Source organism: Dendrobates tinctorius, unplaced genomic scaffold (assembly GCF_039654945.1).
Source record: "Dendrobates tinctorius isolate UK_male_01 unplaced genomic scaffold, ASM3965494v1 ptg000126l, whole genome shotgun sequence".
In the NCBI taxonomy this organism is placed as follows: Eukaryota; Metazoa; Chordata; class Amphibia; order Anura; family Dendrobatidae; genus Dendrobates; species Dendrobates tinctorius.
In genome coordinates this window covers 6,012,639-6,025,109 of record NW_027361794.1, presented here as the reverse complement: position 1 = coordinate 6,025,109, position 12,471 = coordinate 6,012,639, and the positions used below count along the sequence as shown (strand labels likewise).

General features: G+C 49.7%; 3 protein-coding genes across 5 annotated transcripts in view; 1 reads left to right on the top strand and 2 right to left on the bottom strand.

Moving 5' to 3' along the window:
* Positions 1-12,471, bottom strand: part of LOC141047235 (uncharacterized) — a 376,268-nt gene that overhangs the window by 39,914 nt on the left and 323,883 nt on the right. The gene's annotated exons all lie outside the window — the stretch shown is intronic.
* The window catches only part of LOC141047227 (uncharacterized), a 480,556-nt gene that overhangs the window by 328,237 nt on the left and 139,848 nt on the right, over positions 1-12,471 (bottom strand). The window lies entirely within an intron of this gene.
* LOC141047242 (uncharacterized) overlaps positions 5,214-12,471 on the top strand; it is a 60,909-nt gene continuing 53,651 nt past the window's right edge. The window contains exon 1 of one of the 2 annotated variants that reach the window (XM_073542232.1): positions 5,214-5,255. In XM_073542232.1, coding sequence (XP_073398333.1) covers positions 5,229-5,255 — 27 coding nt within the window. In that variant the 5' untranslated portion in view covers positions 5,214-5,228. Of the gene's footprint in view, positions 5,256-5,339; positions 5,476-12,471 lie in introns of those variants that run through there. The other variant, XM_073542231.1, reaches the window with a different exon arrangement.

Here is a 12,471-nt window from a genome sequence, read left to right as displayed (position 1 = left end):
AACGCATGAAAAAAAGCATCATGCGTTTGTGTGCGTTTTTTGTGGGTTTTGGTGTTTTTTTGCACATACGTGCGCATTACAATGCGCACGTTTGCGCACCCATAGACTATAATGGGTGTTTTGCTGTAAAAAAAACGCATTGCGTGTGCATGCGTTTTTTGGGGGCAAGTCGGATGCACAAAAAGTGCAACAGGATGCATTTTGTGCGCTCGAGCGCACACTACAAAAAAAGCATGCGCATACAAACGCGTACAAACGCATGTGTATGCGCACCTATGCTAAAGTATGGGGAAAAAACGCATGCGTTTTTTTGCGCTAAAAAAACAACGCAAAAAAACGCAAGTGTGAAACCAACCTTACTCTTAGACCTGTGATGGGGACAAGGGGGCATCCTCTACGTCTGGAGGAAAGAAGGTTTAAGCATACTCACAGACGCGGATTCTTTACTGTAAGAGCAGTGAGACTATGGAACTCTCTGCCATATGATGTTGTAATGAGTGATTCCCTACTAAAATTTAAGAAAGGACTGGATGCCTTTCTTGAAAAGTATAATATTACAGGGTATATACACTAGTTTCCTTAATATTGCGTTGATCCAGGGAGCTAGTCTGATTGCCGTATGTGGAGTCGGGAAGGAATTTTTTTCCCCAATGTGAAGCTTACTGTTGCCACATGGGGTTTTTGCCTTCCTCTGGATCAACATGTTAGGGCAAGTTAGGACAGGATATGGGTTGAACTAGATGGACTTAAAGTCTTCCTTCAACCTTAATAACTATGTTACTACGAGTGCCACCGAAGCCAAATCTTTAGTGACAATATCGTACTGGACTGCACGTTTTAAGATGACATCAAGTTGTACACTATATGCAGAGAGGGGGTTATATGTCAGCTTCTTATAGCAGATGGTGTTATTCAGCTGGCGAAACACCTCCCTCTCATACATCGTCTTAGGCCACAGGATGACATTACCACCTTTATCGTCAAGCTTTAGTACCTCGCATACACACGGCTCTGCTCCGTACACCTTGCACACACACGACTCCACTCACCTCGTAAACACACGGTTCTGCTCCATACACCTCGTACACACACGGCTCCGCTCCGTACACCTCGTACACACACGGCTCCGCTCCGTACACCTCGTACACACACGGCTCCGCTCCGTACACCTCGTACACACACGGCTCCGCTCCGTACACCTCGTACACACACGGCTCCGCTCCGTACACCTCGTACACACACGGCTCTGCTCCGTACACCTCGTACACACACGGCTCCGCTCCGTACACATCGCACACACACGGCTCCGCTCCGTACACCTCGTAAACACACGGCTCCGCTCCATACACCTCGTACACACACGGCTCTGCTCCGTTCACCTCGTACACACACGGCTCCGCTCCGTACCTCGTAAACACACGGCTCTGCTCCGTACACCTTGTACTCACGGCTCTGCTCCGTACACCTCATACACACACGGCTCCGCTCCGTACACCTCGTACACACACGGCTCTGCTCCGTGCACCTCGTACACACACGGCTCCGCTCCGTACACCTCGTACACACACGGCTCCGCTCCGTACACCTCGTACACACACGGCTCCGCTCCGTACACCTCGTACACACACGGCTCCGCTCCGTACACCTCGTACACACACGGCTCCGCTCCGTACACCTCGTACACACACGGCTCCGCTCCGTACACCTCGTACACACACGGCTCCGCTCCGTACACCTCATACACACACGGCTCCGCTCCGTACACCTCATACACACACGGCTCCGCTCCGTACACCTCATACACACACGGCTCCGCTCCGTACACCTCATACACACACGGCTCCGCTCCGTACACCTCATACACACACGGCTCCGCTCCGTACACCTCATACACACACGGCTCCGCTCCGTACACCTCATACACACACGGCTCCGCTCCGTACACCTCATACACACACGGCTCCGCTCCGTACACCTCATACACACACGGCTCCGCTCCGTACACCTCATACACACACGGCTCCGCTCCGTACACCTCATACACACACGGCTCCGCTCCGTACACCTCATACACACACGGCTCCGCTCCGTACACCTCATACACACACGGCTCCGCTCCGTACACCTCATACACACACGGCTCCGCTCCGTACACATCAAACACACACGGCTCCGCTCCGTACAACTCATACACACACGGCTCCGCTCCGTACACCTCGTACACACACGGCTCCGCTCCGTACACCTCGTACACACACGGCTCCGCTCCGTACACCTCGTACACACACGGCTCCGCTCCGTACACCTCGTACACACAAGGCTTCTCTCCGCACACCTCGTACACACACGGCTCCGCTCCGTACACCTCGTACACACACAACTCCGCTCCGTACACCTCGTACACACGGCTCCGCTCCGTACACCTCGTACACACACGGCTCCGCTCCGTACACCTCAAACACACACGGCTCTGCTCCGTACACCTCATACACACACGGCTCCGCTCCGTACACCTCGTACACACAAGGCTCCTCTCCGCACACCTCGTACACACACGGCTCTGCTCCGTACACCTCGTACACACACGGCTCTGCTCCGTACACCTCGTACAAACACGGCTCCGCTCCGTACACCTCATACACACACGGCTCCGCTCCGTACACCTCGTACACACACGGCTCCGCTCCGTACACCTCGTACACACACGGCTCCGCTCCGTACACCTCGTACACACGGCTCCGCTCCGTACACCTCGTACACACATGGCTCCGCTCCGTACACCTCGTACACACGGCTCCGCTCCGTACACCTCGTACACACAGCTCTACTCCGTACACCTTGTACACACCATAGCTCTCAACCATCCCGATTCTTGTGGGACAGTCCCGTTTTTTAACCCCCTCACCCGTGTCCCGCCTGGGACGCTATTTTGCCCGCACTGCACTGAGCCGCCACGCTTCCCCATGCATCGACCCCATCTTTGCCCTCCAAGAGACCGACCGCAGCCTTCAATCGCGTTCTAAGCTGTTCTGTGGCTGTGCGCACAGGACCTGTGATGAGGTCACAGGAGGGGAGGAGTCAGGGGTCACATGATCAGGGACCTCGGTGTATGCAGGACACTGCTGTGCTGGTTGTCATGGTGCTGGATGAGGGGAAGTTTCTGTGTGGGGTCAGGAGGGGTTTACAGTGTGGATGTAGCAGTGCCGTTTATGTACGAGGTGTACGCAGCGGAGCCATGTGTGTACGAGGTGTACGGAGCGGAGCCGTGTGTGTACGAGGTGTACGGAGCGGAGCCGCGTGTGTATGAGGTGTACGGAGCGGAGCCGTGTGTGTACGAGGTGTACGGAGCGGAGCCGTGTGTGTACGAGGTGTACGGAGCAGAGCCGTGTGTGTACGAGGTGTACGGAGCGGAGCCGTGTGTGTACGAGGTGTACGGAGCGGAGCCGCGTGTGTATGAGGTGTACGCAGCGGAGCCATGTGTGTACGAGGTGTACGGAGCGGAGCCGTGTGTGTACGAGGTGTACGGAGCAGAGCCGTGTGTGTACGAGGTGTACGGAGCGGAGCCGTGTGTGTACGAGGTGTACGGAGCGGAGCCGTGTGTGTACGAAGCGGAGCCGTGTGTGTACGAGGTGTACGGAGCGGAGCCGTGTGTGTATGAGGTGTACGGAACGGAGCTGCATGTGTATGGGGTGCGTGGAGCGGAGTCGTGTGTGTACGGAGTGGAGCCTTATGTGTACGAGGCATACAAAGCGGGCTTTTCCCGTGGACACAGGAGTACACGGCGGAGCACTTTATAACTCGCACATGATGTTCCATCGGCAGTGATGTGCTGGAAGCTGACCGGAAATTAGGTAATTTCATGAGGAGATTGTGACGGAACCATGGAGGCACTTCAGGGAATGCTTCAGATCCATCACCGTGTCCTCCTCCGACAGCGTGGACAGCAGGATCGCCTTGGAATCCGGGATGCCGGCCATGTGAGCAGATCATGATATGTCCTGCATCAGGAGGTTCAGGTGGGCACTACAATGGCAGCCGGGCTGCTATAGTGTCTTCATACAATCTTTCTTTATTTCTTTCTCTGTTCTTTCCTTCTCTCTCTCTGTTTCTCTCTTTTTCTCTGTTCTCTCTTTTTTCCTCTTTCTTTCTCTATATCTGTTCTTTCTTTCTTTTCTTTCTCTGTTCTTTTTCACTCTTTCTTTCACTCTTTCTTTCTCATCTCGTACACACACGGCTCTGCTACATCCACACTGTAAACCCCTCCTGACCCCACACATAAACTTCCCCTCATCCAGCACCATGACAACCAGCACAGCAGTGTCCTGCATACACTGAGGCCCCTGATCATGTGACCCCTGACTCCTCCCCTCCTGTGACCTCATCACAGGTCCTGTGCACAGAGCAGCCATATATGTGGAGTGCGGCTCTGCGGGTGGAGGTCGGTGCTGGAGGCTCCATTATTCTCTATGTGGAGTGTGGCTCTGCGGGTGGAGGTCGGTGCTGGAGGCTCCATTATTCTCTATGTGGAGTGCGGCTCTGCGGGTGGAGGTAGGTGCTGGAGGCTCCATTATTTTCTATGTGGAGTGCGGCTCTGCGGGTGGAGGTAGGTGCTGGAGGCTCCATTATTCTCTATGTGGAGTGCAGCTCTGCGGGTGGAGGTCGGTGCTGGAGGCTCCATTATTCTCTATGTGGAGTGCGGCTCTGCGGGTGGAGGTCAGTGCTGGAGGCTCCATTATTCTCTATGTGGAGTGCGGGTGGAGGTCGGTGCTGGAGGCTCCATTATTCTCTATGTGGAGTGCGGCTCTGCGGGTGAAGGTCGGTGCTGGAGGCTCCATTATTCTCTATGTGGAGTGCGGCTCTGCGGGTGGAGGTAGGTGCTGGAGGCTCCATTATTCTCTATGTGGAGTGAGGCTCTGTGGGTGGAGGTAGGTGCTGGAGGCCCCATTATTCTCTATGTGGAGTGCGGCTCTGCGGGTGGAAGTCGGTTCTGGAGGCTCCATTATTCTCTATGTGGAGTGCGGCTCTGCGGGTGGAGGTCGGTGCCGGAGGCTCCATTATTCTCTATGTGGAGTGCGGCTCTGCGGGTGGAGGTCGGTGCCGGAGGCTCCATTATTCTCTATGTGGAGTGCGGCTCTGCGGGTGGAGGTCGGTGCCGGAGGCTCCATTATTCTCTATGTGGAGTTCGGCTCTGCGGATGGAGGTAGGTGCTGGAGGCTCCATTATTCCCTATGTGGAGTGCGGCTCTGTGGGTGGAGGTTGGTGCCGGAGGCTCCATTATTCTCTATGTGGAGTGCGGCTCTGAGGGTGGAGGTCGGTGTCGGAGGCTCCATTATTCTCTATGTGGAGTGCGCCTCTGTGGGTGGAGGTCGGTGCTGGAGGCTCCATTATTCTCTATGTGGAGTGTGGCTCTGCGGGTGGAGGTCGGTGCTGGAGGCTCCATTATTCTCTATGTGGAGTGCGGCTCTGCGGGTGGAGGTAGGTGCTGGAGGCTCCATTCCCTATGTGGAGTGCGGCTCTGAGGGTGGAGGTCGGTGCCGGAGGCTCCATTATTCTCTATGTGGAGTGCCCCTCTGTGGGTGGAGGTCGGTGCCGGAGGCTCCATTACTCTCTATGTGGAGTGCGCCTCTGCAAGTGGAGGACGGTGCTGGAAGCTCCAGTAGGCCGGGGTCACACTAACCGACGCAAAATATGGTCCGTAGTTTACATGCATAATACGGAGAAATGTCCCCTAAATAGTGATCCGTATGTCATCCGTATGCCGAGATTTTCTCGCAGGCTTGCAAAATGGACATATAATGGAGCCCTATGACAGATTTAATCCCAAACGATAGAAGATATATATATATATATATTAGCTGAAGAGCCCGGCGTTGCCTGGGCATAGTAACCAACTGTGGTTAGTTATAACAAATTCTAATGATTATATTGCACATCAAAACCGTGCATCGAATCCTATCCTATTATGAATGAGTCACCGAGGAGGAAAAAACAAAAAGCAAGCTAAGCCCAGAAAACCGGAGAGGTTGGTAGCTAGCGGATTGCAGACCCCTGATCCTATCCACAACAAGTAGCAGTAGCCGTGGAGCGTGCCTGCGGTGATCCTAGACCCCTCGTCACGACCGGAGAACTAAATAAGCCTAAAGAAAGAAAGGGAAAATCTAAACTGCCCCAGAGCAGACCCCAAAGCAATAGACAGCCCCCAACATGTATTGTCGGTGAAACAAGATGAAAACACACACAGGTAGAAAGATAGGCTGAGCAAACGATGGGGCCCTCACTAACTAGAAAGGACTGGAAAGAAAAGCTGCTGTCTGCAATCACGCAAAAAACCCTGCCAAAAAGAATGTCCAACACGTCTGATAGAAAAAGGCCCTGAAGTCGCTAGACTTCAAATCACTATATCAGCACTCAGGTATATTCTGAAGACAGAGCAAAAGAGATCAACTGATCAGAGACAAAATGGGGATTCAGCCCAGTCCCAGCCAGGGCTGGCTGAACACAAAACTAAGTAAACCAGACAAAAACTCATATGAACAATAGCAGAGAAAACTTAGCTTTAGGAAGGCAGGAACCAAACTGGAAACCAGGAGCCAGAGTCAGGAAAAATCACCATCAAGAAACTAGGGAGTCGGCTGCCTTAAATCCAATCAGAAACTCCTGATGTCCAATCGCAGTCCTCCTCCTCAGGTGGCCGGTCTCTGCCATTTAGATCAGCTTCATTACCTCCCTTCACCAACAGAGGGAGTACAGAGAGAACTCACTACTCCTCTGTCAGCACAGCCAGCTCCATAACCCTCACCAGAAGCCAGAGGCAAACCCGAAAATGAGCTCACAACACTATCCTGTGTGATACTGACTGCTGAGCTGTGTATCTAATCCTCTCCTATGTGATACTGACTGCTGAGCTGTGTATCTAATCCTCTCCTGTGTGATACTGACTGCTGAGCTGTGTATCTAATCCTATCCTGTGTGATACTGACTGCTGAGCTGTGTATCTAATCCTATCCTGTGTGATACTGACTGCTGAGCTGTGTATCTAATCCTATCCTATGTGATCCATGCAAAGAGAAGAGGTCGCACTCATCGAGATGGAAGTTTCACTGGTTTATTGACATATCATGAACATGTCAAGTCGGTGGAGTGACATAAGGAGTGCAAGAAAGGCTGACAACGACCGTTTCGCGCTACTCGAGTGCGAAACGGCCGACTTTGACATGTTCATGATATGTCAATAAACCAGTGAAACTTCCATCTCGATGAGTGCGACCTCTTCTCTTTGCATGGATTCCCAGGATTGACTGTTTCCAGGTCTGGCACCCGAGATTCCCAGCTGCTGGGCTTCTGTATGCCGCACATCATTTGAAGTCACACGGTAACAGCGGTGCCGTCCGCTTTTTATCTTGAGTTCTATCCTATGTGATACTGGGCTCCCCCCGCAGTCTGCGTCAGAGGGTGGTCTGTGTTGGCACGGTAATAAATTGTGTTATTTCCAGCTTTACAGAAGGACGATAACACCATAGAAATGATAAGAATAATAGGCCTCAGTTACCACAACTGTCTACAAAGAAAACTGTTGCTGATAGCAACCAATCACAGCTCATTTTTCATCTTTTAAACAGCGCTGGGACAGAGTGGCGAGTTTTGAGTGGCGACTTTTGTGTTTCGACTCTTATGTGGTGAAATGTGTGCTGAGGGTGGTATATGTGTTGAAGCACGTAGTAGTGTGTGGCACATTTTGTGTGTGTGTTCATATCCCCGTATGTGGTGAGTATCCCATGTCAGGGCCCCACCTTAGCAACTGTACAGTATATACTTGTCATGGGAGTTTCAGTCTTCCAATTAGAAATCGTCCAGACCTGAATAAGTAAGATGCTTCTTTATTGGACATACCGGCATGGAGAGAGAATGACAGCCACACAAGATGTGAGGAGTCCTCTGTCTAACTCAATACATATTCTTTAAGAGTTTAAATAGCAGAGCCGAAAGGGTGTTGTAACACATTGCGTTTGCAAAAAAGAGTATATACAATATGCTGAGCTTGTTAGAAATTCTTATCTACAGTTACCATAGAAGTCACGCAAGACAAGGAAAGCAGCTAACGTTCACAAAAAGTAACACCCAAAAGTAACACCCATGTATTACATCAGCTGAAAAGAGTTTCAAAGTCTTAAGCAAAAATAAATGGCATATATGCAGTCATGTGCATAGATACATATATACATATACACACACTCATACATACATACACGCATGGGTATATACATACACACATATATGTGTGTGTATATATATATATATATATATATATACACACACACACGCATGGGTATATATATATATATATACACGTACACCCATGCACACAAAAGAAAGAACTTTATTACAATTATTATAACATTCCCTCATCTTGTAATAAAATCATCTATCTGTACACATTGGGGACAGATTTCTTTTGGTCAGATTTCACAGAAGATCTTCATATAATCTAGAGGGAGAGTAATATGCTCAGTATATTTGTCATTAAGTCCAAAAATTTTCATTCTTTCGTTGGATTCCAAGGTCTCCATTCCTTGATGCATAGTCTTTGTTATGGCAGAGTCAATCAGTCTTTGAATCATAGAATCATAGAATCATAGAATCATAGAATCGTAGAGTTGGAAGGGACCTCCTGGGCCATCTGGTCCAACCCCCTGCTCAAAGCAGGATTCGCTAAATCATCCCAGTCAGATGTCTGTCCAGCCTCTGTTTGAAGACTTCCATTGAAGGAGAACTCACCACTTCTCGTGGCAGCCTGTTCCACTCATTGATCACTCTAACTGTCAAAAAGTTTTTTCTAATATCTAATCTGTGTCTCTTCCCATTCAGTTTCATCCCATTGCTTCTAGTCTTTCCTTGTGCAAATGAGAATAAAGTTGATCCTTCTACAATGTGACAGCCCTTTAGATATTTGTAGACAGCTATTAAGTCTCCTCTCAGTCTTCTCTTTTGCAAACTAAACATTCCCAAATCCTGCAACCTTTCCTCATAAGACAGGGTTTGCAGACCGGTCACCATTCTGGTCGCTCTTTTCTGAACTTGCTCCAGTTTGTTGATGTCTTTTTTAAAATGTGGTGCCCAAAACTGGACACAATATTCCAGATGAGGTCTGACCAAAGAGGAGTAGAGGGAAATAATGACTTCACGTGATCTAGACTGTATGCTTCTGTTAATACATCCTAGAATTGCATTTGCCTTTTTTGCTGCTGCATCACACTGTTGACTCATATTCAGTCTGTGATCTATTAGTATACCCAAGTCTTTTTCACATGTGCTGTCACGTAGCCCTATTCCACCCATTCTATATATGCTTTTTTCATTTTTATTGCCCAGATGTAGTACTTTGCATTTCTCCCTGTTAAAAACCATTCTGTTAGTTGCTGCCCACTTCTCCAGTTTATTTAAATCTTTTTGAATCCTCTCTCTCTCCTCTCTAGTATTAGCTATCCCTCCTAGCTTTGTGTCATCAGCAAATTTAATCAGTTTACCCTCAATTCCTTCATCTAAATCGTTGATAAAGATGTTGAACAATACATGGCCCAGGACAGAGCCCTGTGGTACCCCAAGTCCTCTAATGCATAGAATAGCGCAGCATCCACAAACAATCAGCACTCCGGCCACGATGGTAAGAGATGTCAACGCAGAAGTGAATAATCCGGTCCATTTCCCAAACCATCCTTCAATCCAGGAATATGTCATCATATCCAGAGTTCTCTGCTAATTCATTAGACAGGGCAGTCAGTCCATAAAGAGCTTTGGAGATACTTCCATCAGGATCTGTATTAAGGATAAAGGGTGCAACAAAAATCCTCCAAACATTTTATACACACCTCCCTTTTCTGCTAAGAACTTGCCTAATGGCATCCTATTCTACCAAGCCATGAGAGGAGATGGTCCTAATTGCTCAGCTGTCCCTTTAACTGCATCTCAGGTATAATTAACAAATCTCTGCTGGTTATAGTATAAGTAGTTTATCCAATCTACATTCATTTTTATAATCACCCACCAAATTATGGATTCCCACCCGGCTGCTACCTGGTTCCTAGCCTTGTACTCGGTGGTCACTCCCCTGGGAACTCCAATGTCATCTATGTAGATACTAGAATGGAAGGATCCTTGCAGAGTTTCACGCTTCTGTCTCTTCCACTACGTACCTTTGGCCATATCCCTGTTGACAACAGGTGGAACGGCATGATTGGCTGGACCACCGCACAATCCCCTCGGGAACCATGTGGTAGTCTGGCTCTTATCCTTTATCACCGCATAACCACCATACATCCGCTCTCAGGATAGTGTGGTCTGACCATATGGCTAAGTACTTGGCCCTGTGGGAGACAATGATCCATTCTCTACAAGAATCGCCTTGGAGGTCTCCGAAGTTGTGCCCATGCCCTGGAAGACTAAAACAAGTATAGTTACCAGGATTAGCAATCACCTGTGGTGGGACATCCGGTTTCTCAAGTGGAGGATATAAAAATGATAATATTTTACATTTTCCTTCCCTTTCTAAGCAGACATAAGTTTTACTATATAGCTTAATTTTTTTTAAGCTTTCTGCAATGTATTTAAGCCATTCTAGCCATTCATTCTTCTCCTCACAGCCTCTCTCTAAAGCTAGTTTATCTTCATAAGTTAGGTTAGACAATCTAACTATGAACCCTATGGACTCTGTTAAGAGTCAGCTGAAAAGAGTTTCAAAGTCTTAAGCAAAAATAAATGGCATATATGCAGTCATGTGCATAGATACATATATACATACATATATATACACATACACACTCATACATACATACATACACGCATGGGTATATATATACACATATATATATACACATACACCCATGCACACAAAAGAAAGAACTTTATTATAATTATTATAACAATACTCTTTGGCGCCATCGCTCTCATTCTTTAAGTCCCCCTTGTTCACATCTGGCAGCTGTCAATTTGCCTTCAACACTTTTCCTTTCTCTTTTTCCCCATTATGTAGATAGGGGCAAAATTGTTTGGTGAATTGGAGCGCGCGTGGTTAAAATTTCGCCTCACAACATAGCCTATGACGCTCTCGGGGTCCAGACGTGTGACTGTGCCAAATTTTGTGTCTGTAGCTACAAGGGTGCGGATGCCAATCCCGGACATATACATACACACATACCGTATTTTTCCGACCATAAGACGCACTTTTTTCCCCCAAAATTTTTGGGGAAAGTGGGGGGTGCGTCTTATGGTCACAATACACGGTACTAACCTTCTGGCTGGTAGCGGCGCTCTGCGGTGCGGTGGTGGCAGTGGGCTGTGCTCCGGTGCAGGGACGGCGGGTCCGCCGGCATTTCTTCGCAGCACGGAGGCCCCCCCACACATCCCTTGCTGGCCACCGCCATGTTGCGGTGGCCTCCGGGAGCATGGACGCCGGGAAGATGGCCGCCGGTCCGGGAATGGCGCATGCGCGGCTTCAGATCTCGTCCCGAGATCTCGGGGGACGAGATTCAAATCTCGGCAACGAGATCTCGTCCCCCGAGATCCGGTACGAGATCTGAAGCCGTGCATGCGCTGTCCCCGGACCGGCGTCCATCTTCCCGGCGTCCATGCTCCTGGAGGCCACCGCAACATGGCGGCGGCCAGCAAGGGATGTGCGGGGGGCCCTCCAGGCTGCGAAGAAATCCCGGCGGAGCCGCCGCCCCTGCACCGGAGCACAGCCAGCTGCCACCACCGCACCGCAGAGCGCCGCCCGCTGCCACCACCGCAGAGCCCAGCTGCCCCTGCCCCAGCACAGCAGCCCCAGCACAGCTGCACCTACCCCAGCACAGCTGCCCTAGCCCCAGCACAGCTGCACCTACCCCAGCACAGCCCACCTGCCCCAGCCCTAGCGCAGCTGCCCCAGCACAACCAACCTGCCCCAGCACAGAGCCGCCACCGCACGAGCCTGGACCACTGAGTGACCCCTGTGACTACTTCTCCACCTGTGCCGGATCCCTTCCCAGGTAAGCTGAATTCGGACTGTAAGACGGACCCCCATTTGACACATTATTTTTTTTTTTTCCCCTATTTTCCTTCTGAAAATTGGGGTGCGTCTTATAGTCTGAAAAATACGGTACATACATACATACACACCCACATTGAGATATATATATATATATATATATATATATATATATATATATATATACACACTAACTGAAGAGCCCGGCGTTGCCCGGGCATAGTAACTAACTGTGGTTAGTTATAGCAAATTATAATTATCTTCCATCCCATATTCCCGTGCCCATATTTCCAACATACCTATCCTCCATCCCATAGTCCCGTGCCCATATACCAATCATACATATCCACGATCCCATAGGCCCATGCCCATATTCCCAACATACATATCCTCCATCCCATAGTCCCATGCCCATATACCCATCATACATATCCTCCATCCCATAGTTGAGTGCC